General features: G+C 40.2%; 1 protein-coding gene across 1 annotated transcript in view; it reads right to left on the reverse strand.

The window, feature by feature from the left end:
* Positions 1–4192: 4192 nt before the first annotated feature.
* ARHGAP6 (Rho GTPase activating protein 6) overlaps positions 4193–27385 on the reverse strand; it is a 61975-nt gene continuing 38782 nt past the window's right edge. Inside the window, exons 6-12 of the mRNA XM_009333395.1 lie at positions 23797–23947; positions 22504–22652; positions 18979–19158; positions 13587–13684; positions 7178–7440; positions 5530–5610; positions 4193–4899 (exon numbers count right to left, since the gene is read on the reverse strand). Of these exons, the coding sequence (XP_009331670.1) occupies positions 4193–4899; positions 5530–5610; positions 7178–7440; positions 13587–13684; positions 18979–19158; positions 22504–22652; positions 23797–23947 (1629 nt within the window). The remainder of the gene's footprint in view (positions 4900–5529; positions 5611–7177; positions 7441–13586; positions 13685–18978; positions 19159–22503; positions 22653–23796; positions 23948–27385) is intronic.

The following is a 27385-nucleotide window of genomic DNA, read 5'->3' on the forward strand; positions in this document are numbered from 1 at the left end:
TACATGCCTTGAATAGCTCTGCGGTCTCTGCAGCACTGTCTGGACGCCGAGATGCCTTCCCCTAAAGTGACTGTAGCACAGCAGTAGTTCACTATTCTCAGTGATGTTGTAAAAGGGCTTACTGATGTCAAGATACTCTTTAATGCGACTGAGAACCATTTCCACTGCTTTGCAGTTCTGTGAGGTTACGGCATCGCACAATGGAGCTGCTATCTTCTTTTTTTGGAAATGAATGCAAAAAGAAGGGAAAAAGAGAGACAGAGAGAGAGGGACCAAGGTGAGGCTTAGACATCCCGTATGTTTCCCAGAGGAGAAAGAAGTCCCTGACCCTGTGCCAGACCAGCGCCACAGAACAAGATGGTGCTCCAGAAAGGCTGGAATTGAGGTTTTTGACCTTGACCGATGCCTGTGAAACAACAACCCCCCCCCCTCCCCAAACCATACAACCACAAATTCCAGCCCATTGAACCACGTCATTTCAACAGCAGAGAAGTTCTGAGTGGCATTTATCTATGCCATGGCAGCAGCCTAGGCTCCCGACGTAGACAGCAGAGCACTTGAGAGATTTCAAGCACCCAAGCCGGCAGTTAGACTGGCTTAGGTTTGCAACACAGAGCCGTTCTCAAGTGCTTGGCCGGGCTCTTGCCTACCCATTGAAGCAGCAAGCCCTGCAGTTGCATGAGTAGCTTAAATGGGGCTAACTGGAGGCTGCTGCCAGAGGGGGTTGCCAGTCCCACCCTTCTCCTCTCCCCCATCTCTAACCCTGTCCCTTCTCCTCCCCTGTGCCTACTACCACTTGTGAAAGTCACTGAGCTACCTGAACTTTACGTGTTCCTTGTACAGGGCAAGTTTCAGCCAGAGCAACAAGCCCCGGGATTCCTCCCAGCACTCCAAGCTGGGGTAAGGGATGGGATAGGAGGCTGGGGAAGAGGGAGAAGATGCAGCTTACCCCTCAGCAGTGGAGCATGGTCTCGGAATGGGCGAGTCAACTGTGTAACCACATCTTGTTTTAAAAGAAGGCAGCAACAGTAATTTTTAAAGTAATATTTAGAAGTCTGAGCTTTTCCTTTTTTCCCTTGGCTCAGAGGTTCCCCACCACATTTGGCTTGTATCTAGAGCCGCACTGATTCCTCTCATTTTTTTTGTTTCTGCTACAGAAGAGAGAAGAGCAACCCCTGCCCCGTGGGCAACCCGCAGGCACCCCATCCTTGGGGCACCCACATCTCATCTCTCCCGGGCTCACCTGCGAGCGCAGCACACCCTTCCTCCCCGCCGGGAGACACCCCCTGAGAAGAGGTAATGCAGACCATCAGGAGAAAGGGGTTTTTTCAATCCTAGGTATGAACCAGTGCGGTGCGATAGGAAGCTGATAGGAGGGAACTGAACTGCAGGAGTTTGCCCTGAGGCCTCAAGACCTCCGGAGGAGACCACCTCTACCACGCTCTTCACTGAAGCAGAGGCCCATAACCCTTTTGCTACTACAGGAATCCCGCTCCCAAGGGAAACAGAGAAAAGGCTTTGATATCCCTACACTACGTACTTTCCCCGTAAGAGGAATATTATGGCTGTACAAGAGCACGTGCCATAGGAAGAAAAACATTGCAGGGATCTAAAATGGAATAGCCCCCACAGATCTATCAGCTAACATAAAACCAGGAACAACCTCTCACGGCTACATTTCTTGTGAAATATAAAAAAGACATCAAAAGAAATTATGTCACTGATTTCAGCCTGGAAAGAGGTACAACTAAAAACTACTACATCCTTAAACTGCTCGTGATAATTTTGCTCCGTCCTGTTCAAATGAAAATAAACCAGAAATGATGTAATCTTGGCAAGCGTTACTTTAATTCATCGGAATTTATTCTCTATCTCTTGTCTTCCAAGCAATTGTATATTGAAATGTGTGCAGACAAGGTTGACCTCCAGCAGTGGTCTTGTTTTTTGTTCTCCGTTCTCACATAAACTCCATATAGATGGTAATATACACATATATACACCTATATACAGAGAGGTACTGGCGAAAAGCGAGCTCTTTATGAAACCGAGTAATCATTAGACGTCTTTTCACTAAAAATGTTAAAAATGTGCAGATGCGTCTGTTTTTAGAAAGGGATTTATAATGAAGAGGTGGACATCTAGTGAATAGAGTATCTTCTGCAGCAGGATTTACACTATGCCTGGTTTTGAGGACTATTAGGGAGCTTCAATTCCCCCTAGCAAATCTGTATCAAGCCTGGAATAATATTGAGACAAGATCAAATAGTGCCGATTGCTTGTGAGAGCTCGTTTTTGCCCTTCCTTATATTCCACTGTCTTTTGAATTTGGGGTGGGGTTTTTCTGGTAATAAATTGACACAGAGCTGCCGCAACAAGCTACGTGCAAGAACCTTTTCCTATCAAGTCTCATATCAAGACGGTACTTGGAAAAGCCTTGCAACCACCGGAAGAAGAGAGCTGAGATTTATTCCGAATGCAGTATTCGTAAAAAAGAGCTGGCCAGCCTGACAGTGCTACAACAGTCAGCGGCCAAATCCTGCCCCTTTCTACTGGGGCTGGGGCTTGTATCTTGTAACTTTACTTGGGAAATGGAGATATGATGGGCAGACTCTTTATATGATGGATTTTAAGCCTAAAACTCAAGTAAAACCTTGGATCTTGTCTACTTAAGTCGTGTTTGAAAGTGGTCCTTAAGCTCCTAAGCCTTTTAAATGTTTTTGACAGAGATACTCAAGAATGTAATAAAAAGACATCAATTTTTACATAAACCTTGCTTCAAAAAAAGGAGCAAAAAATATGCTCATTATTTTGCTTAGCTTTTTATTCCGTCACTATGGCACAAGATAGAACTTAAAGACAACATCACTGAATAAGTCTTCAACTTCATTAAAATTAAGACTAATATGTTTTATAAAATTCTTTTGATAGGATACACTTTCCCTTATCAAGTGATAAAAAGAATTTTCTCTAGAATACTGAAGTACATTGCCACCTGCTGGCCATAAACAATTTTGCAATTTAAACACACCAGAACGTATAAAACAGCAACATTTAACAACGCAACATACAGTTATTGAAGAAGTACTATTGACCCAGACTTTGGCACAATATGTGTAGAAATGCGGCTGTGAACTTCTCCAAACGTCACGCTCATTTCTGAAACTCTGTGTGACTCCCTTTCGTCTGTCTGTCTGCATTTTTCTTTTTGCTTTGTCTAACTTTCTTAATGCTGAAGCTTTGTTACTTCAAAGGAAAAGCCATATTCTTTCTCAGTTGTTACACACCTCAATTTATTGGGCTTGGTTTTCTAAAATTTGGATTCCAGTTTATTGTTTTAGAACAATACATAAAATCATACATTTATAAATATATATATTATATCCTGTATACATAACATTGGTTTTCCTCTAGAACGGGAGGGCAGACCTTTGCACTACATCCTTAGTTGGTTTAGGCACGGCCTTGCTCTTAGTTGATTCTGAGCTGCTTCCTACCAGAATCTAAAAAAATATTTTTACAATCTTGTATCAAATTTTAATTTCATTTGCAAATATATTTATAAGAAAAAAATATTTGGTATTTTCCCCTTTAAGCTCACTACTACCCTTATAAAATATATGGCTTTTCATGTTCCACTCTATTTTAGTGTTTTTCAATAGGCAGTGAAAAGAAGGACAACTTCCCCCTTTAACAGTTTTTTTTATATAAGCACAGAAACCAGCTTGTGCGCTTTCTATAGAATTCCAATGCATATCACGGTAATGTAAGTGCAGTGATTTTAAAAAAAGCAGTCATGATTGATTGACATCTGTATATGAAAACATAATATATGATTATCATACAATACCCATTACAGAATATACAATCATCAAAACTGCAGATATATAAATACATTTTTAGCAACGTCAAAGCAACAGTTTTACCTTATACACAGCGTATGCATACAGAGTTATTAGACTAAAATTTTCATCTTGTTTTTTTCCTCAAAAGCTTGCTGAAAAACAGGAACATACTGTATTTGTAAATGGACTGCTTGACAGTGCTGTTAAGAAATTAAAGTGAACAAAGTTTAAAAAAAGTATATGCAATTCAGTTGATATAAAACAAACAAGCCCTCCCCGTTTTCCAACGTCGCAGTTGTTTTCCTATGAGAGGGAGGCACAGGTGTGAGTGGCAGTTCTGCAGAGTCCGATCATACAAGGGTTTCCGGGAGGGCATCGGGGTTATCAGCTGATAAAAGCTCCCAAATTTGCCACCGCTCCCTTTGCCAATCATGCCAGTCCGCCTCTGAAACATTTGTACTGTTCTGACTGTGAGGTGCTGTGGAGCAGATGTGACCTGCTTGGGTGCGCGGGGCCGGCCGCTCCTGCCTGGAGGTGGCCTGGTCAGGGGCTTTGGCTGGCCGTCCTCCAGCTGCTCTGGTCCCTGAACTTTTTTCTTGGCGTGGAAGTCTCCACAAAGAGTGCAACGTTGAAGAAACGCTCGATCGCTGTGACAACACAGAGCTTGGTTTTGCTGGGCCTGGGTAGGGGGGCGGTGGCCTCTCTTTTCTGTAGGAGGGCTTGGCTGTGCTTTGTGAACAACCCGCGTTCGAGTCATGCTCACTGAGGTCCTCCACGCTGCTTAAAGTCAAGTGCCGCTCCGACTTTGAGTGTGACAGGTCTAAACTCCTACTGCTGACTTCGATTTGTGGGTTACTGCACACCCGAGACACTGTGGGATGGAGCTGACACTCAGGAATGGCAGCAGTCGTCTGGCTCCTTCGCATGACCTGCCTGCCGTTGTCCAATTCGGAGGAGCTGCCCTGCCACCGGGGAGAATACATGGCGAGGTTCCCCTGGGAAAGAAAGCATTGTCCGGGTCGCAGCAAGCTGCTTTCGTAAATGTTCCCGTAAGAACCTGGGGGCCAGAGTTGGAAAGACAACATCAGTCTGCGTAATCGTTTATGTGGCATTTAACAAGTTACTGCTCTTCCCCTGCATCACTCTGTAGAAGAGGGATGGGGACTTTTATCATCGGGCTATGCAACTGAAGGTGGAACAGCCTCACCGCCGGCTGAACCTGGGGACACAGAGCAGCAGCCCTACATCTGTCTCAACCATGTCTAATATATTACCTGGTGACTCTCATACTTTGCTCTGACATAAAGAGCAAACAGCTCCTTGCAGCGCCTAACATCTTTCAAATTCTTGAAAAGCAGGGGGTTGTTTTAGTCTCACGGTTCCTCTGTGAGGTGGGCGCAGATGGGAGAAAAACAAAGGCACCACCTTCCAATGACTTTTAGAATAATTTAAACTATTTTTTGAAGCAATTTTAAAATGACTTTTAAAATTATCTTGTGACAGTTTGAAATGTCGCTGCATTTGTATAACCACCACGCTTCTCTGTATTTTTATTGAAGAGTCACCTTTTAAGAGTCCAACTCTGGACAATGTGAATTCTCCTTCTGGTTTCACTGTGATTTCTCAAAACCAAGAAACTGTTTATATCTTTGCTAGATTTGGGCTTAAAACTTGAGAAATAACTGACCTGTCATTGCTGGATCTTTGCAGCCACTTTTCAGGGTTGAATGCCAGGTGCCCCAGATATCAAAATGATCTTCGGAAACATCTAAACAGCAGTAAGAGCAGGAAGAAGATGATGAATCGATCCTCTTAAAGCCATTATTTAGAAACATACAAATGGCACGGTAAAACCTTACGTAAGGTATCAGAGTCGTTAACATTTACTCACACCTGACTTACCGTGCACCTAACACAAACATCTCAAATGTATTTGTTCACAGTTACTTGCTGTTTCAGGCTCAGATCTGGTAATGGATTCAGTAAGCTCTGTATGGGCAGGACGCCTGAGTTTGCTGAGAGAGTGGAATTTCCCTTAAGTCCTCTGCCTTACTGACGTCAGCCAGAGTATTTGCACAAGAACAGGAGGATTTGGTCAACAGAAGGTAGTTCATGTGCTTTTTATGGGAAAGAATGACAGAACTCCCTCAGGCAGCCCCAGCCCCAGGGGTCACTGTAAGGCATGCTCTATCAACCTGCGGCATCGCTTGGGTCTTACACGGAAGTGCCGTCACAGAACAGGGACTGAATGAAATGCGCGCATCAGGCATTGTGCTGGATTATAACTGTTTCATGCCTTTTTCTGATTCCATCTGGCAGTAAAGGAATTTCCTAATTTGTCATGGTCCAGTATCGTTGTGATGCATATTAAAGTCCAAAAGATGGTTAATATGGTAAAACTTCATGTAATTTCCTGTTCATAACTTACTAGAAATCTGACCAAATTTTGAAACCTATTCAGAGATTTAGATGCTGAATATGGAAGATAAATGCCCACTGGCATTTATAAAGCATATAATTGAGATAATAGTCTAAATCCCATTAATTCCAGAGGGAATTAAGTGCCTAATCAGTACCTCTGAAATGAAATGGTTTTAAAAATACCACCAAACAGTTATCTGCATTCTTAAGCATTGAAAGTTCTTAAAGTTTGGTTCACTAAATATGCATTTCATGAATGTAATTTTTTTTTTTTAATATTTTTAAATGAAAAGCATCTTGAAGTGCTGGTGAGCCAGCAGTTTAAACCACAGCTCTTTACAGAAGAAATCATTCGGGTGTGCACTCCCTAGATAGCTATGGAAATTATGGATCCCTGCACTAGTATCACTAGGTATGTAATTGGCACCAGATGTAAAGCTGTGCAGCTCAGCTGTGTTCTCCAGTGAGAGGGTATTGAGGTCATTCTTTTCAATTGGAGAAAATTTGTAGCTTGATGTCTTGAAGTCTCCGATTTGTCCAAAGTCTGGACCATAACCTTGCAGGTATTACAGTCCTACGGAGCAGGACTAGAATTCAGCCTTTGCCATGCTGTCACAGACAGGCTGAAAAGCAGGACATACATAGTTCTATTTTCCTAAATAATAGCTCCAAGTTTTGAGAAATGCCATACCAAGAGCATCCCTGACAGCTGGCTGAGATAATGAGGAGGACTGAGCACAGACCCTTCGGGCTCAACACAAAAAAAGGATGTTGGTCAGTCATTTCTTGTAAGGTTATTTACACTACTGCTCCTCAAATCCTGGTAGCTGATAATACAAAAACGACACTTTTCAATTACTTCAGAAAACCCCACCAGTCACTGAGGAGGAGGAACACAAGCAGATGTACTCTACCTTTTCCAGCCTGTGATGCAGAAGAATTCTCCTTTGTCTTAGGCTGCAAATGTCCAACCAGCGTGTACTGTTCAGGTACCTTGTACAGCTTATCTGGGCTGCGGGCAACTTCTTCTTGCATTGCCATTAGCGAGCGCTCAGACAGTACCGGGGAGTTGTTGTCGTAAGGGGAGACATCTCCGCTTGAAGCTTTGTTGGAATCTGTGGAAGAATGTCTTCCTCCTGTGGAGTAGGAACCTTCTGACCGCAGCATCTCAGGGCTCCTGAGAAATTTTGATAAACAAACTACTGTTAATTAAAAATGCTTTATGTTCACAGCTACAGGTGCAGTTTGACATCATACAAATAAAATCAAATACAGGAGTATGATCGCAGCTGCTGAAATGAAAACACTTCAAAAGCAGTACAGAGGTGAACTTTCCATGGGTGAAACTTTTGCCATGAAGTGGCCAGCAGAGGCCACTAAAAATCAAAAGATGTTGCTGTCAAGAAAACAACAAAACACACACAATCGTACAGTTCACCACAGGAAATTAAATAGTGAATCAATTCTTTATGTTACCTTGACAATTTAGCTTGTTGCAACAGTATATCTGAGGGCATGATAGGGAAGATTAGTTTGATGCTAAGCAGTATGCTGAAATCACTTCTTCCATTCTGAGGTACTAAACAGTCAGAGAAATCAAAACCTTAGCCTGCCTCTCATGCTGTGAGAAGGATCCTCTTCTAGAGACATCAGAAGGTAAATATTCTACAGAGGACAAGCAGATGTACCTACTGTACTTCTGATGGGGCAGCAAAAAACTGGCTCTGCTGATAACTTCTACAACTTCTTCTACCTTTTCACCTTTACATCACCAACAGCATGGCCTGCATTTAATTTTGACAAAAAAGGCAAACAAAACCCCCAGCAAAGTACAGCCAAGGCTGAGAGAGACAACTCTCACTTTTGAAATGTGGTGGGAACATTGAGAGAGATTTCTTGAACTGTTACAGTTTACTAAGCAGATAGGAGGCAGTTCATGGGTCGCTGAACCTCCCAAAGAATATGTCGAAATACTCTGTAAACAAATATAATTTTTTTCCTATCGATCCTCCCTAATTTGTATTTCTATTACTCGTTTTTCATTTCTCTGCACCTTGATCTTTGTTTCTTAGATGCTTATCTTTTGCTTCTCTTGAGTCAAACACTTCTTTCAGTGACCTCATGTTAATACCTGCTCTAATTGAATGTGATACGACAGAGGCTCATTCTTGTAAATGTGTACTGAAAATGGTCAGCCTTTCTCAAAGTCAAATCCAAAGAGAGCTTGAACTGAGTGAGCAGGCAAAGCACATTACTTGCTATGGAACAATAACCCTCTTTCCAGACAAATGAAATAAAACCAAAGAAAGAAAATAAAGAAAACACACGGAGGTAAGACAGGCTAGCACAGCACACTAAATATTAATACAGGAATAATGACAAAACTTAACACCACTTCCAAGCTGTTGCTTTTTTTCCTGGCCGATTTACATACTGCACGTCCCAAAATATAAAATACATACACTCAACATCATGATTATTATGTTATTCAAGATTCCATTTTTTTTCCAGTATAAAAGCAACCATAAAGTGTTGGGAATGAATTAATTAAGTTTACTCCTCAGTAACTCCCAGCAAGAAATCCATCACTGAATTGATCCTGAAACTTAACTGGGGCCAACTCAAAAAACCAGAGCTGCCATTTGGCAAAGTAGCGCTGTCATAGGGTTCTCAGTGTGGTTGGTATGGTAATGTTTGGGAGTCATTAAAAAAAAAAAAAAGTGAATCATGTCTCAATTATGTAACTTTCCATCTCAACTTCTCACCTGAAAATGAGTGCAATGTAAATTAATCTATAAACAGCCGCACACTGAAGAATTATTGTCTTTAAGTATGTACAATTCCATCACAAATCTTTTTTCTCTTTTTTGTCCCTTCCTCCTTTCTTTCTGCTCTCCTAAGTTCTAAAAAAACTTGTGCAGTGAGTGTGAGTTAAGATGAGGTTTAAGCAATGTCTTGGGAATTTTAGAAGAACCAGAAAGACCCGAGAGAAAAGGGGAGAAATGCTGATATCTGTAGGTTTCCTATGACCAGATGTCTTTCCCTCCAGCCTTCTAGACTGAACGCCATCTAAACCTCACCCTGACAGCATACAGACATACTTAGCGCTAACGGTGACACCAATAAGGCTTATCGCATGCAAATCTTCGCAGGACCAAAACCTAACTATGTTGCACAGGGCAAAGACAGAGGTATACCACCACTTAGCCATGGCAAGGTAACACAAGGAATAGGGGAAAGGGAAATGGAAATGAAAAGAATGCGGGAACATAAACTTGAGCTTTGTGAAACACTGATTTCATGTCTTACCTTGAATGATCTGTTATAGTCTACCTCTTCTCAAGACAGAGCTCCTCATAAAAATTTACTTGAATGGAAACTGTCAAGTCTTTGGAAAGATCCAAATGTTCAAGTTTCTAAACTCATTTACAGTTTCTGCTAGTAAGCCCATGCAATTTTTTATATATATATGTAATATCACTTTCAAATTTGTTTAGAAAAAGTAGTTTTAAAAATCAAAGAAAATGCCTGTGGACTCTGCCAATCTTACTACAAGAAACCATCAAAACGGATTGAATACTTTAAAGTTGGAAATTGATCTCATACATTTGCAGCTTTACCATGCTCTTCACGAACAGAATAAAACACAACTTGCAGAAGACTTTGGCTCGCATCTTTCCAAATAAAGCATGAATTCTCACATATTCCTTAAAACAAAACTTTTGCATCTGTTTGCTTTATGGTTTGAATTCAATAGCAAACGGATGTTCACTAAAATTCAAAGTTCATGTTCCCCCGGATAGCTGTGAGAGACTCTATCCACACCCTGGGGAAAAACTAAATTGGGAGGCAAATGTAAATACCGCACAAGATACCCACTCGCCTATATGCAGTCTATGAATAAGGGCAGATTATGGTCTCCACGAAGAATAATAGAAGATTATGTACTATCAAATGTGAGGAAAAGGAAGGCAAGGGAAGTATTTTCTAGTGGTTATGAACTATGTTAAGGAAAAGATTTTAAAAGTGATTACATACAAACTGAAAGATTTGAAAGCTGCAGAAGGAACCTATGCCACATGTGTTCAAAAATACTATTTCAGATTCCAAAACAAAAATCAACTATGCTATGAAGGAGCCTTGGGCTTTCCTTTTTAACTGGCACCCTTCTGAATTGGTGTTACCCACCAGAGTCTACTTGCATGGGTGAACTGGAAAAACGTTAATAATAATAATTACTGGGGATATTCCTACTTTTCTACTGGCATCGAGGTCATCAAAACAGGAAAACCCTTTCTGTTTTTGGCAGAAATCCTTTTCTGTTATACCTTAAAGCTTCTGAGTGGAAAAACAATTATGTCTTACAAGAGGCAAATCGGCAAATCATATGGAGTGCGATGGCTTGGCAGCACGCAGTAGTAATTTCCACACATACGTGACCAACACAGGTGCCACTGACAAAACAGATTATTACAGGATTACGATGTGGTTGCTACTGTAACAGGGTAGAGGACTCAATGATTCAGGGAGCCTCTGCAGCTTTGAAAACTGCGTTTACACATACTGTATGGCCTATTGTATGGCTTCATCTTTGTGCCACAGGTTAGGATGGATTAAAACCAAAACCATTCGAAAACTCTGTAACTTTGAAACTCATTTACTCTAAAAGGACTGCTAACCATGATAACCAGTAAATAATCATAAGAAACAGATTTTATTTTTGTGTTAGTTTAAAGATGCTTCATCTTACAGCTGGAAACCCCAAATTCCATTGTCATCAAGCCAACAGACAAAGAAGCTGGGAAGTCATCCACAAAAGCACACTTCATAATTGCTGCCAGTGGTAATCAGTGCTTTACCATGAACAACTTCCCTAAACTCCCTGACACACCATTCACGATGCTCAGCTCTTAAGAGAACTGAAAGATGAGGAACATCTGATTTGTCCTCCTCTGGAGAGGAAAAGAGATTGTGTTTTCTCTGTTAGATCAGAGCCAAGAAAGCATTTGTAATGACATCAAAAGCAGAGATGTGAGGGCAATTGCAGAAGCAGGACCTTCAGAGCAATTAATACGACATTAAAGTCTTGAAGTTGATTCCATACTCTACGCTATGCAGCCAACTAGCTTTTCTGATGAAGACTGTCTCAAGAATACATAAGGTTTTCTGTTCCATGGATCCAAATTTGGATCTTGAGTACATGACCACGTAATTTCCAAGAGTAGTAAGGATGTGTTTTGCAGGTTCATTTTTATCAAATCAAGACAAACACCTCCTTGTTGTCTGCAGCCTCACATTTCTTACAGGAGAAATAACCAACAAATACGTAGCCTCAAAATTGAGATTATGTTCTGAAATAGATTAATCTCTTAAGAGCATCACACTCCTAGCAATAACACTAAGCAACATTCCCTCTAATTGCCTGGAATATCTTAACCAAGAAGCTGCAATCACAGTGAAAACATATCTCATTAACATTAAGAATAAATCACTTACATGATAGCAGAGTAAAAGAAAAATGACAGATAGTAAGTTTCTCCTATCTCAGTGATACTTCATCTGCCCATTACTGAAAATACAATAAATTAGTACTAGTGTAGCTATATGTTCCTATTTGGTTTCGTAACCTTTTCTTACGAATCCCCTTTTGTCAGTTGTGACCAGCTTTGCACAAAAGATCCATTTTCTCCTGTAGGTCTGCATGCTGGCTGAAAAGTAAGGAAGCTCAAGGAAAGGTCAATTGACTTAAAGAAAACAGGATCTAACAATAATCTGTTACATCCACAATGATTTGCAACAAATTTATGCTCAATTGATATGTCTAGCCACATGTGAGATACAATTTTATGTCTTTATATTATATAGACGGTGAAATCCAGCATGAAGGTTTTTATTAGCTTGAGTTAGAAATAATACGATCATTCCAAACTAAGGGCTTAAAGAAAGAAATCTCTACAGACTTTACCATATGTCATGTGATTTGCAGCATCTCTCCTAATTGTGGTCTTGGCTCATGGCAAATGTGAAACAAGTGTAAAAGACAGCTAACATACCTCTAATTATTCTGCATTTATTGTGATCTAAATATGCACATGGTTACTTGTCAGTCAGACATAAACTAACTGAAATTATTTCAAGTCTGTGGTACACTAAGAAAACACACAGAGACAATTACCACAAATCAAATGATCTGTGATAATTTGCTACTGCATGTTACGTGTTCATGTGGTTAAGTCAACAAACTAATAAAATCCTTTACAACACATGATATATTCTCCATGTATTTTTGTTTTTAATTTTTACAACTAAAGCAAGCTGTTTCCTCCATGTGTTAATTATACTATTTCTTTTATACCTCTTCCTTTAAAGCCAGGCACACTATTACATTACCTCCAACTATACAATGTTCAGAGGGAGAGAAAAAAACCATAGCTAACTGACTGTACAAATTCAATTTTAATTATATTCTGAATGCACTAGGCACTTTCCACACACACAGGAAGACAAAGTCCAATCTGTCCCAGAGAGTTTACAATCTAGGAAACCGCTTAAAAATTACTTAAAGCAAGCTTGTCAAATTTTGTGATTTTTGGGTCTGACATATTGGGATTCACTAGAATAAAGGCAATGACTGTGTGTCCCATGAGAAAGCCAGGAATCCTGTTAATCCGAATGTACAAACTCACAGCATTAAGGCACACGCGTGTAGGCATATATACACCATACACAAAGTTGGAATACGTTACGTATCATAACTGCAATAGTGACCAGTGTGATTTTTTTTTCTCTTCAGACCTTTCACAAAGCATACAATTAAATAACATCCAAAGAGTCTCCATAAACCTGCTGTTGTGGCAGTTGACTTGTTTACAATGTCCTGTGTGTATACAATAGGAAAAGAACAACAAACTGGTCAAACGGCTAGCCGTGACTGTGTTAAGGCACTCTAGGGTGTGTTTCAAGGATAGTGTAATACACGCCTCCTGTGACTGAAGACTACAACAAACCCAAGACATGAACCAGCAGATCACTAGAATACATCCTGTCAGATAATGGTGCACTGAATATTTTTATGTACATGTCATTCTGTTCTCTGCAGCAGAATGCAATCTTTCTTCTGAGTCGGGAAACAAGATTTGTCTTTAGAAAACACTGTACAAGAGTCATAATTTCTTTGGCAGAGTCAGTGTAACGGGGAGGATATTTCTACTCCACTGTAGACAGTGCAGAAGAGCTGTGGAAAACTAGAACCTTTTGAACACTTCCAGTGGGAGATAGAAATTCCCAGCAGAAACAGGGATGATGGAAAAACAGATTACTCACGATGACTGAGAAGCTTTCCTCCTCAGCAAATAGTCCACAACATCTGGGTCAGTCTCTAATAGGCTAATAAGCACTTCATTCTGTAGGTCAGGGGAAACCTATGAAGACAATGAAAAATACTTAGTTGGAGATTAATATTCTTTCACGTATATTAATTTTGGTACTATGCTTAATCTGAAAGACCAAATACAAGTACATTTACAGAGAGTATATAAAATTAAGATTCAGAAGCTTCCACTTAAAAGAGAAATTTCATGTAACAACAGGTGAAGTAGGACTAAAGATCACTTTGTACAATGTCAAATGCTGATTAGTGTTGAATAACCCATTGGTATCCAGTTGGGTATTATGCCTGATAACAACAGTGGGATTACTCATGTATCACAATCTCAAAAGCTCCAGTTTAAGGTCCTCACCTTACATCCCCATTCAAAGATCTGGGGACGTTTACAAATTTCCATTCCAAGCGACTGTACTTCTCTTCTTTTAGAAACAATGTGAAATGTAATTACACAGGAAGGAGACACTTTCTTCATACATTCTGTGCATTTGACTTATTTATGTCCTTCTCATACAGAAATTCCGTGGTAACTCTTCTATCTATGAAGTTCTTCAATTGCTTCATTTCAGTGAGAGCTGCCAAAGGTCAACATTTTTCTGAACGAAGCCTTATAAACATTTAATGTTCAGGTATCCATACGGCCAAATCCTGGGATCTAGAAGCATTTAAATTCCTGCTTATGCTCTATCACAACTTGAGTAATTACAGAATTCATCGGTCCGTAACTCAGGTTTACAAGTGGGTACTGTTGGATCTCCAGCCACTCTGGACTTCGGGTAGTAGCAACAGGCTCAGCCAGAATGTGTGTCATCTTCTTTGGAGTTTGGCCTTCTGATTTGCTAACTGTCTCTAGTGCACTTTATAAGGAGATGAACCTTCCAAACACTCGATAGCTTCAGCTGCTGCAGGATATAGCAACATCTCCTGGGCAGGTAGCTGGAATGGCACTCTAAAACCTGCCCAAGTAAACTTTGTGCTTCCAACTGCATTTTACATGAGTCTTATCAATCCTTAAGTGAGTTTGTCCACATCACAGTGGAACGTTCAACTCAACCTTCAAAGCACTGAAACGGATGAAACCATCTGAGAGGCCTGAACTAACAGCCCAGGTTCACTCATGACAGATGAAGCTGCAGGCAAGATAATCTCAGCAAGGGGTCATCAGCTGTGCAATACGCTTCTGGATGCAATTTGTCAGAGCCTGAATCTCTTGACCTTCAGGTCACACTGCATGGGCCATTTGTTCTCCCTGACATTTCCTGGGAAATAGGAATAGAATTACTAATAGATTCCTCAGGGAAATACCTCAGTTTGGGAGGTATTTAGGGAGTCAAGTTACAGAGAAGGCATATTTCTTTAAAAAAGGAAATAATTTGAAAACAAATGAAGATATGCATCATTTAATTCAAACTGATTCAAAATCTCTACGAAAAACTTGTGACACCACATATTCCTTTTTTAAAAATTGTATTTAGCCTCTAAGCTGGAAAAAGATCTTACTGATGGTCATTGATATACCAGTCTCTAAATAAATTATCTTCTCTTTATAGGAATACATTTTTGGAAACTTGGTGTGCTGTAACTTCTCCGTTTAGACAGCCTTTCTATACAGTAGAATAAACTCCAGATAAAGTTTGAGGGTAAAGCAAATCCATGTCTTTCTGTATGTAACTTACTATTCAGCTTTATATCAAGTTGATAAACTTGTAAGAATCTACTGAGAGGACTTTGTCAGAAAAATAAAAATAGATTTTCCATTATTAAAAAAGAATAAATCAGCCTTTCATTCCATAAAAATGAATCTGAAAAAGTTCCAACAGGAAGTTCAGTTCCAACTGAAAGCATCTGCAAAACCCAAACTTAACAGTTCTATTGAGTTACAGGACTTTTAATATGCCCTCATTCACTCAGATGATCCTTGAACTGAATTTGTACTGATGGTCTCCTTGCTAGCTATCTATTGGGTTTTGGGTTTTCTCCTGTGCAGCAATTTACTTCAGTTTAGTTAACTAACTTGCAAGTGTAGAAATTATATGCATGTAATTATAAACTTACACTTACAGAGAGCTACTATATTGGTATCTCAGGAAAATGTTACAGAGCTGCAGTAACTATTATTGAATTAATTATTTGACTGGCAGTTGTGGCTGAGTAGATGGATGAGAACGTGAAATTCAGGGACAGAAGGGAAGCCAGGGCACTGCTGAAATAACAGCTGTTGCAGCAGTTGAGCACATACTGGGACGCATCAGAGAGCTCTGGGGTTGTCAGGACTCCGGTAGAGTAGGAGATATTCTGAGATTTTCGGGCTGGGTGCTACATAAGAGTCACAGCTATTGAGACACAGAAGGGTGGAGGGACCCTTGAAGTGTCTCCTTTGTGCCGTCCCTTGCTACTGACGTGGCACAGAGAGGCAGCGTGTGACTGCCTTGGCAGCAGGGAGGCCACAGTAGCCTCTTAACAGTAAAAATAAGAAATTTCAGACACTACGTAGTGCTTCTTTGCAGCAGGGCTGGATTTGGGTGCTAGGAGATGAAAATGCATGACCAAGCTGCTCTTCTCCATTCTCCGTGCCAAGTCAAAGCCAATGAGACAAAGCATGGTTGAGTTGTGCCTCCCCGCATTCAGCTGTTGGGCATAGTTCAGAGACTGGCAAAGAACAGTCCTTTGTACATTCCTGTAAAACATTTTAATGCATCCCTAAGACTCACTGAAATGGATAAGAATTGGATATGAAAGGCCTTAACATCAATGAAGCAAGGTCAGAATCCATATTCTATACGAAATCCACATGTTTGCATATTACTGATGTCAGTGATAATTGCTTAACAAAAACAGTCCCCAGTATCCTGGGTTGTTCCGACAAACAGAACCTTCCTGACCCACCAATACGTCAGAATCATTCTGATATTGTGGTCTGGGTGCCACAACACATCCTGGTTTGCTAGGTTTTCTTTCATAAATGTTGTTCCAGTTTCAATGCTGAAGCCAATCAGAGTTTTATAACCTCCCCATATACAAAAGTAACAGGAAAAAAAAAACCCGCAAACCAAACACAAAACCACCTTAGCAGCAATATACTGTATGTTATAGCTGTAGCTGAATGCTCGAGTCCAGATGTTTTTCTTTTTGTAAGTAGCATGAATGTCAAGTATAAACAGCAGTTCTGGTTTGGCCCCACTCCTATGGGTTTGGAAAATGAATTGCTCCTGCCTGATTTCAAATGATCAGAATTTTATTACAATTACATGTACAAGTCTTTTCCTTTCAATGCATCTATTACCAAATGATGCACTGGGCTAATTATCTTCAGAACACAAAGAGTCTCTCTGTGCTGCCGATGAAAACATGAAAAAGATGAAAGTAAACCCTGGTAGAAGCTTTATAAAACACTAACTATGAGCAATTTGACACAATCCTACAGATCAAGTATCATGCGTGAGTCTAGACATTACTCCAGAAAACAGGCAGAACTTGCCATGTTGCGTGTTAAACTATGGCAATGGGAAGAGTGAAAGCACCCAGAGATGCTCAGCTGTTAGACATTCCTATAAATTTCAAATCAATGTATTTCAGCTTTCAGGAGAGCATCTGAGATAGGTTTGCCTTTCTCTCACATGCAGCTAGCCTCTCATTTTGAAATCTGATTCTAATCTCCCTCCACAATCTGAAAAGCTTCTCTGGAAAGCAGAAGAAAACTCCTTTTTTTCCCCATACTTCGTTTAACCTTCAGATGAAAATGCAAGCACTGACGGGATAAAGGAATAAATCCATCACAATTAAGAGAGACCACATGTAGGTTAGTCTAACCCTAAGCCCCACCCTTTCCACATTGAAAGTTGGAATGTGTGCCTAAGTATTATGTATTGAGATGTAGCTGTGCTGTAAAATGTTCTTAAAGAGAAACAACTGTAAGAAAACTTCAAGTATTGCAAGTATTCTTATTCAAGTATTACGTTAAACTTGCTAGTGCCATCCACACTCTGGGCCAGCAGACCTTCGCACAAGAGTGCAGTTCTGTCACTTTCTTTTCCTGCTGTGGAAAGAAAAATACCACCTAAAGTTTCCCCAAACTGTGAAAAGCATTAAAAGAAAAAAAAAAAAAAAAGATTGCTGAGTGTCTCACTGGAACAAGAATAAAAATAAAGCAAAGGATGTAATGAAAAGCAATACAGTGTGAGGGAAAAGACGAAACCACAAAGAAGTTCATCTGAGGCTACGACTGATAGGCAGGGCTCGTGACTGCTTTCTCATGCTCTTCTCCCTGTTGAAACCTTCCCCTTACAGTACTATGTGGCCATCAGCCCCACGTGCCCACAGTCCAGGCTTGTCCATCTTCTCCCATCAAGGTATCCAGCACCCAGCTTTGCTGGAGCACTAAAGGAGGTTTCCAGAGCGTTCCTCCTCTTGCTTTGGGAACCGATCTCCTCAGTGTAACATACAGTGCTGCTTTGTTTCAAGACACAACAACCAAAGCTATTTTCACCTTTTCAAGACTACTGGTTAAGACATGTATGCCTACTAAAATGGAGACAGTACAGTGCCCACCACTAGGTCTGACTGGCGTCTGCTACCCCAGAGCAGGGCTCTCTGAGGCACAAGTCATACTGAGCTGACCTACAATTTTGTAGACAAAAAGAGGAAAAGGTAAAGCCACATGTCCAGGTAACTGCTAGGCACGAGGAATGTGATTTAATTAAGCTGCATCTTAAGTAAACAACACATCCAAGTCCCAGGTCATCATCCCTTTTATGAAGAACTTCCTTGCTTCAGCAAGAAAACAGAAAGGAACTCAGGAACTACACAGATCAGATTTATGCTTTACTCCTCTTATCCAGCTGACAAATGAGAAAGCGTTGTCCTTCCTCCCCATCCAACCAACAAGAAAGTCTTTGGCAAGGGAAGCTGTTCCTTACGTTAACCAAGGATCTCTTGCTCCCTGCAGAAAAATTGGCTCCCTGACTTCCAAAACTGAGAGGTGAAAGGTCATTTTCAGTCTTGTCTTCAAAACTAATGAGCAATGCAGTGCGTGTTTAGCATACAACTGAATAGCCAACCCCATCATTTCCACAGAGAGAAATCTTCTAAGAAAGATACTCTTATCTACATAGAAACCATTCCAGTCAAGCTATAAGTACACATTTTTAATACTATTGCTTACTGCAAAGCATTCTCCTTGATAGAAGACTACTTTTTCTACCAATAATAATTGACCCTAATTTAATGCAGTTTCCACAGTTTATTTCATCCTAGTCTACTTTAATACCAACCAGGTATTTCCTCATTTAACTTAAAAACGCACAGGAGTAACGTGAAGAAACATCCACCTACCATGAAAAGGGCTTCATAGTTTTCAATCATCTTTTGTACGACAGCTATGATAGCAGTACTCTCTTCAGCTCGAGCTGAGCTCTGAACTGAGAATTCTTTGTCTGTAGATTTCTGCTTGTGCAACAAGTTAGGGCCAAAGATGGTAGCCAGGTTAAGTGATGTCATTTTGTTCCCAGTAATCTAGAAAACAGAATACAAATGAGGTGGGGTTTCCCAGGGTCTCATGTGTACAGATACGTATATACACACATCCACACACACACATCAACACCCCCCCCCCTACATACACACAAACACACACACACACTCCCTCTCTCTCTCTTCCCCCGCTCCACCCCTCCCTCCCTCCTGATTTGGCAGACGGTTCATTCATCAGAACCGAGTGCTAGTCAAATAAAAAAAATGAACAATTTTTAGAAACATTGAAACCTTGTTTGGACATCTCTGCAACAAGCACTGTGAATTTTATGGATATATTTTCAAATGGATTGGAGCAGTAGAAGGTGGAAGTGCTGCCTGCCCTTAATTCCCTGGAAAGCTCGGCAGTGGCATACTACTTCTGAACTCAGGGAAACCTCCCTCCACCTCAGAATATTACTGTCTCTTAGGACCAAATACTGAAAACTGTTAGCTTTCTCAAGTAGCACTCATGATTTGAAACAGATACAGTGAGGAAAAACACACTTTTCCATGTTTAAACCGTTTAGATAATTAAGGAACATGCTCATTACTTTTATTAGTATTTTCCTGTCTTTTTGCTTGTTCCCTAGAACATGCCAAATCTTTACTTGTTGGGTGGATTTTTTTGTTTTGTTTTTTTTTTTACATTTTTCCTACTTTTATAACTCTGTGCTCAAAGCAGCAGTAGTAACCTGATTTTGGAGGAAGTAGAAGGCTAGGAATACATACTAGACTAGACAGAAATTATCTGAAAAATATGCCATATAGGCTATTAAATCAAAATTTTCATTGTAATATTGGTGATTAGACTACTTCTTTCCCCTTCTGTTCTTTTAACAGAGCAAAAAGCAGGGGTCATGTGCTTCCTCTCTGTGTCTCCACTTGGTTGCTATTCTGGGAATGCAGAAGAAGATGCCAGCAGTTTGACTATATAAGACTGTAAGTGAATTTCAGCTGTTGACCCAGTATTTCTTGCAGGCTTTTTTTAAAGAAGAAAAAAATATCATTACAGTTATTTTTCATTGGTTTCAGTTACATTTGGACTGATTAATTTAAAAAAAGGACAGGAAGAGGCACCAAAAAGAGGGAGTAAAAATAGCATTTCAAGAAATGAGTGGTACAAAACAAATCTTTTCAAAGTAATATTTTAATTTATTTTTTTTTTAGCTGGTCATTTACTGAATACTCTAGTCAAACTTACAACTGTGCACTGCCTGCACCTGGTTTATTTTTTACAGAGCTCAACTAGACAGCATAGAGATGATAGTAAAAAGAGCTTTTCCTTTTATCGGTGGGACCACTGCGTAATCTTGGAAAGACATCTGCACTAAGTAGGTGCATGGGCAGTCATAACACACATGTTGGCTCTTTGTTTAGAGACTCATCCCAGCATGACTGTGAGTACAGCACACTCCCTTATTTGCGCGCCACCATGCACCCAGCTGTTTTTCGGGTGACCTGCTTTTTAAACACTGTCAGAGTACTGAGCCACCAAGGATGTACAGACATGCGGTGCTTCGAGTGTGCCTGGGGCAGCCTCTGGCTGTGCCCGGATCTGCATGTGCAGGCTGTTTGTACAAACAGGGAATCTTTTCTTAAGGGCAGCCTCGGGGCATCCCTTAAAAAACCTTGTAAACAGATCCACTGAAATTAACTGAATGAGTAATTTTAATAAAGTTAGTCATCCATCTTCATCTTCGTGAGAGAGGGGCTTTTGAAAGAAATTGTGAAGAGGGCCTGTGTGCCAAAGCTTGGCTGTTTTCCTTCCAGTGATGGCAAACAGTCTGATAAAATACTTTCTCTTGCCCTGTATGCCTTTATTCACGAATAGCTTAAATAATTGTGAGCAGAATACTGTATCAGCTATAAAAGCTATCCAATTGCACATAATATTCCTGATGCTTACAATACTGCCAAGATAGCTTTCATAAATTTGCCTTGCTAAAATACCTGTAGCAGAGCTGATATACTGTTACGGGGAATGAAAATACCTTCAATACAACTGTTGGGCCAAACCAACTCTCTTAAGCAGCATCCTCTAGCCCTGCAATAAGATCCTCTTGGGTACATTCCTGAACCAACAGAGAACTCTTTGCAAGACGAAGGAGACCACGACCTTAGCTGGCTTATACATGTTTTTAAGCACAGTAAAATTGTTACATGCTTTCCATCTTAGTGGTATAGTTTTTTATCAACTCCTTGCTGAGGACAAAAATAATAGCATTTAAAGTGGACTTAAAAGTGAAATAGGCCTCGAAGTCACATACAGCACATTGGAAGTTAGGACTTGAGGCAGAAATTTGGCAAAACTCAGTCTCTAAGTGCCAACTGTTAAAACCAGTTAACTGCAAAAAGGTGTCCAAATTTGACAGAAGTCAGCAGGGTTTTCCATCTGGAAGACAAAATCCTGCAGGAGTTTCAGAAGAGTCTCAGAAGTAACCTCAGAAGTGGTCTCTGCTGCAGTTCAGAGGACGGAGAAGTCCTTCCCACAGATAAACTGGTACAATTTTGACAAGCAGTGACAGACTGCATCCACCTCATTCAAAGTTAACAGAGCTGCCACCTTTTGCAGAGCAGCCCAGTAGTTCAAGCATTTTCCTGCTAGAAAATGGGAAGCCTGGATTTTCAGATCTTCTCTAGTGTGAACGGCGCAGATGCACACGTGTGAATGCTCAGCCACACGGCTATGGGTGTTCTGGTCTCTGTGGGGTGGGCCATTCCAACCTCTCCACTGAATTTGGTCCAGAATGCAACAGTAAAGAGGCCAGAAGGAAAAGAGTCAAAGACGGACCCTGACTCCAACAAGTGATTAGGTCTGTCAGTTGCGAGGACACAGCTGGAGTTCCTGTCCTTTATTTTTTATTCTTCACTACCCAGTGCTACCCAGTGCACACAAGGAAGCTAAGGGAACCAAGAAGTGAACTGCTATGTCTAAAGGTCATATAAGAAAGCAACAACAGAGAATGAAAACAGAATGAAAAAGCGTACTCTTGAATGCCTGACACTTTTCTATGCGAGTATTTTTTCCACAGAATATAATAGGGTAAAACAAGGAGGCGGGGAGAAAGGATAGATAACATTAGACGATCTTAACAACAAGGTCGATTACACTGTCAATCTCCCAAAGGAAGTGATAGATGCTTTACTGGTTAAGTCATATAAAAATTAAAATTTCACAGCCCTAAGAACATAGTAAACAACTAAATGACAAATGTGCAGGCAAGAATATGAAATCACTCCCATCTTTCAGAGGTATGCCACCATCATGTTTGCTTCACAGCTTTCAAGATCTCTTTTCAGATCATGAATTAACAAAGTCAAAGGGCACAAGTGACCAGGACTTACCTCTTGGCCATCTTTGTCTGTGGTGTCTTCTGCGTGGCCAGCCACTGTGGATAGGAACTGCAGCAGTCGGTGTAGGGTATCGCAGTTACAAGGAGGTAGAAGATAAATGAGAAGCTGTAAGGTGCTTAGCTGTTCATCTGGCTCTAATACTAAGAGGGGAAAAAAAATACATTCTAAGAAAATCACTCCAATTAACCTAAAAGCAGAACAAATATACTGTTCCCAGCCCAAAGGAAGGCGTAAGAATAGCTTTGTTTAAGGATCATTTTCCTTATAATGTCAGAAGAAAACCAGAAAACTCTAAAAAATATCAAAAGTGTAACAAATACTGTTATGGGATTTTTGCCTTGGTTGGTCAATTTTTTGCTCACAGGTTCATAGGATCTTTTCTCAGCCTGTAAGAGAGCAAAATCCATGTTGCATACTCCATCACTGTCACTGGACACAAAAATTCTGCTTAATTTTCTACTTACTCCATTCATTTAGGTATAGGTAGCGGTATATACAGGGCACCGTTGGGAAGCATTCCAGTCAGGTTTATACTTTAGCCATTTTAAATGTTTTTTTTTTTTTACAATTGCACATCTTGCAGAGGTACTGGGAGACTGGAAAAGCAACTAGAGATATAAAGGACGTTCTGCAACCACCATCACTTTAACCATCTAAAATGCAATGGTAGCCAGTGACAAAGGTAGGACAGAGGCAGGATCTCAGACATGAGGGCTAGCAAGAATCTGAAGAACACATACCAGGCAGCAGCTTAAGCTTGAAGGGTCCAACTTTACTTTTTCCCAAATCTGTGAGAGTCTGCACTCAGGCCTTAGGCAACACATTTGGGAGTACTTAATTCGATGGCTTTGAGGACCATTAACTATGATAAAACTTGAACTTTTGAAGCTATGTTTTTGAGGCCAGGCTGGAATTTTGGTCAGTCAACAGCTCTAAAAATTAAAAGCATTAATGGTGCTAAGATACCAGGATTCAAATGGAAGTCTGTCAAAAAAAAACAATGACAGGGTCAGGATTGAATAGATAACATGAATCACATCCTATATACAAATGCAGAAATAGGTATAAGTGAAATCTTTGTTGTTCTAGTTTTCTGGGCTATACTTACACAGTATGTAAGCGTCTAAGGAAAGACCTCAGCAAATTTATACTACACAAATATTTGGCGCAAATCAAGGCTAGAGTATTAAATGCACAGAAAAAAAGAATACAGCTAGTAGAGATCAAAGAATTCAAACAGGTAAGCTTTTGTAAATCGGTAAATCAAGATGCTGTAGAGCTCACAGAGAGTGTTGATGAAAGGTGTATAAAGTTCTCTGGTGAGAAGCGGGTCAGGCATGTCACGCAGGAATTCCTTTAACAAAGCAGCAACATCATGAATGCTGTGCTCTTCGTCTAATACAACATCTATGCCCCGGTCAAACTCTTCACGTAACTGAAAAAGATCATGACACAAACCCAAAGTCACTTACTGTCCCAATTAGTACATCCCAACACAGAAAATCTTTAAAGATGTAGATTTTCTCTTTTTCACTTTCCAGATTGGACATGACTAGTTTTTGGTAAGGTCAAAGTATAATTCATGTCTAATTGCTGCTTATTCCATGATACATAACTTAAGGTTTGTACCGGACCGTAATAAAATACAATTCTTTCTTTCCAGCTAATAGATGGCACTCTTTTATGAAAAAATGTGTCCAAGTAAATATAATTTTTGCAGAAATGTAAGATTAATATCAAAGGCAGAAACCAGGGAGAATAAGGAAAACTGCAAGAAAGGCTTTCTTATACCACCTTATCCCTAGATTTTAGGACCAGGAAGACTAAAATTGCATTTCATAACATTTATGTTTTTGTACAAAAACATTAATAATAAGACAATGTTAACACCCACCAAACTCACATTACTCTTGTGATTTAAGACTGTATTTAAGCATAAGCAGTGAGCAGCCAGGTTCACTAAGACTTTATGGCATTTGTCCACGCACACCTGGTTCTGTCTTCCTAATTTAGTTATATTCACTAAGTGATCATCGTTAGGGAGTTAACAAACAGCAAGCTAATACCATTGTGAGGTATTGCTTTTTTTTTCCAGCTACAGTCCTCAGACAAATTCTGTATAATTTAAAGGCATCACACTTCCCAAAGGCAGAAGAAATCCCTCTCCCACATCCAATATGCCTTACGAAAAGATAAAAGCCTGTCTTTCTGGAGAGACTTCCCAGCACCAAAAGCAGAATACTTTCTTCAGGCTGAGAGCTCCACCTTTTAGTCTCTTTTCATTTTGAAAACAGTCAAGATGTTCTAAAACTGTTTCCTAGGAAAATTTCGTATCTTGTCTAATATTATGAAGTATCATGATCTCACATATATCTTTTCAGAGAGTAATTATATCTAAATCTTACTAAACGAGGAAATTTGAGGTATCAGCTTTCTTTACCAGGATTATTACAGAGATATCAAAAAGAAGAAAGAAGGTAAGTCACAAGCAAACTATGTGTCTGTGATAATCTCTGGCAACTCTTGATCACAGGCAAATCTATCTTGAGTGTGTATAGTGTGGAGGAATGTAGAAAATCCCGTATTTTCAGCTGAAATCGTGCTTTCATAACGGGTGTGAAAGGTATTCTATAAAAACTACAGCCTCCTTTCTAATTTATTAAGACTACTTTTAACATTATTAATATCAGTCATTACTAATAATGAATAATTACGCTATAAAGACCAGAATTTGTTCTTTATCTAGTATTATGCTTCCCCCTGCTGATTTGTGGTCAAAGATTTTCAAGTGCCAACTTGGGGATTTCAATCCCGGCTTAATTCTACTCTTCAGACTGGTGGCAAATGCGGAACAGCCCGGTGGAGCACCATAAATTACCTCTATCCAGAAGATTGCTTCTGCGCTTACTGCCCAAAAGCAGCTGAGGAAACAGATTAGCACTGCATCAGGAATTCGGACTTCCCAAATAGCTGTCTAAATCATAAATTGCTGTTAAAGTCCTGAATACGGCACTTCTGATCTGATATCCTGAGAGGCCTACAGAGATGTCCTAATTAGCACAATATCAGATAATCATTGGTGAAACACAGCCACGTTTCAGGCCCAGGTATCATGGCTGTTAAAAACTGTATTTTTAAGTTTAAACTTTAGGTCTCTCAGACGTCATTCACAGGGAATACTTTCAGACTTCTGGAAGATACACCTGGTAAACTACAGCATCCACTGGAGCTTAAGACGTGAGAGCTGAGGACATCCGTGCTGGGAGGGGGCATGGGAGAGCAGAGTTCCAGCCATGTCGCTCTTCAACCTCAGGGTCTGGCGGTTGCTTCATCTGCAGAGCTGCCGCCAAGTCACCGGGCCTAGCATAGAGGGCCGCCCACCCTGAGCTCGGCAACGATGCTCTGCTCAAGCATCTGTATAGTTTCTGGGCACAAGCTCGTACCTGGCATCCCAATGTACCAGACCTACCGCCTTCAGTCAACACTAGCTCGGGAATATTGGTCCTACACCCCACTGAATGCGAAGGAGGTGGTTTGTAATAGACGCATTTGTTCTAGCTTTTCTCTTCCTGCTCACCAACCAAAACCCCTGCTGGCACATGCATTTACTTGCTAATGTACTTACTGCAACAAACTACAGTTGAAATAGGACGTTTTCTAACTGGGGGAGGAAGGGAAACAAAACTATGCCTACTTTCTACACAAGAAAAACTAATGAACAGCTGTGAAAGCACACCAAAATCTGAGTACTGGGTTTGGCTTTCCATGGTTCAGAAAATGAGTGGAATTTTAATTGAATCCAGACTTTCCCATGTGTTCATGTTGACAGCATTTATTATTGTAACTGCAAGGGCCAAGCTGATGCTTCCATGTTGTTTAACGAAATATATTAGTTCACCTAATTCAATAAATTAGTCCATGTAATAGAATACATAAATACCCAAATCTCTTGATTTCCTCAGCTTTTGAAAACACAGTAAAAGAAAAACTGGTGAAAGTCATTGATGTTCGAAGTAAAGCTTAGTTTACAAGTAAATGATACAAGCCCTCTGCTTTTTCCCCAGAGGTATGATGCAATTGTACTCACCTCTGAATGATAATATACGTTTAGACACTGAAGCTTGCAATGCAAATGACATACAACTTACTTTTCAATACTTTACCTAGTTCAGTGTTGATCTAACAACTGCCTCTGCAGACCATGAATGTTTTTAGCTTTGTGTTACACCAGCCACTCAGCAACAGAAACTGCTAGAGAATAAGCTACAAATCAGTAGGCTATACTGTCCTACCAGTCAGAATCAAGTCAGTTTAGCTATTCAAGGTAACTTTCCAGAGTGCCAAACATTATACTGTGCAGTTTTTGCAACAAAGAACTACTGTTTCTGGGATCAGATGCAGTCAAGCTTTCTTTTGTTTTTTTCTATTTGATCTTTTTGGTCTTATACTTCCTGGCAGGGGTATTTTCCTGTAACTTTTTATCCCCATCCTAAGCATCATGCAACCATTAAGCACCATTCTCTACTGCTCTAATTCAATGTGTATTCCCAACTTCTGGGAATAACAATGCAACATCTAGGGCTGAGGAAACACCCACTTCTGACTTTGTCTCTGGAACCTAACTGTACGCTTTGCTTTTTCAACATTTGGCTGAGACTAGGACTTGGACGGGTCTGCTCTGACCTTCAAGTTTAACAAGGGTAAAAGAAAGGGGATATTTGGGAGCAGTGATTTGAGGGTCAAAGAGATTGTTCTGTACTTGCACATTTTCTCATACTGTGAGTTTTCCAAAAAAGATTTACAGTTTAGGTTTACTTTGGGAGCTTCAGCTGTTTCTGAGATAAAACCAGCAGCCAAGAATTTTTTTTCCCTA

Source organism: Pygoscelis adeliae, unplaced genomic scaffold, assembly GCF_000699105.1.
Source record: "Pygoscelis adeliae isolate BGI_AS28 unplaced genomic scaffold, ASM69910v1 Scaffold69, whole genome shotgun sequence".
In the NCBI taxonomy this organism is placed as follows: Eukaryota; Metazoa; Chordata; class Aves; order Sphenisciformes; family Spheniscidae; genus Pygoscelis; species Pygoscelis adeliae.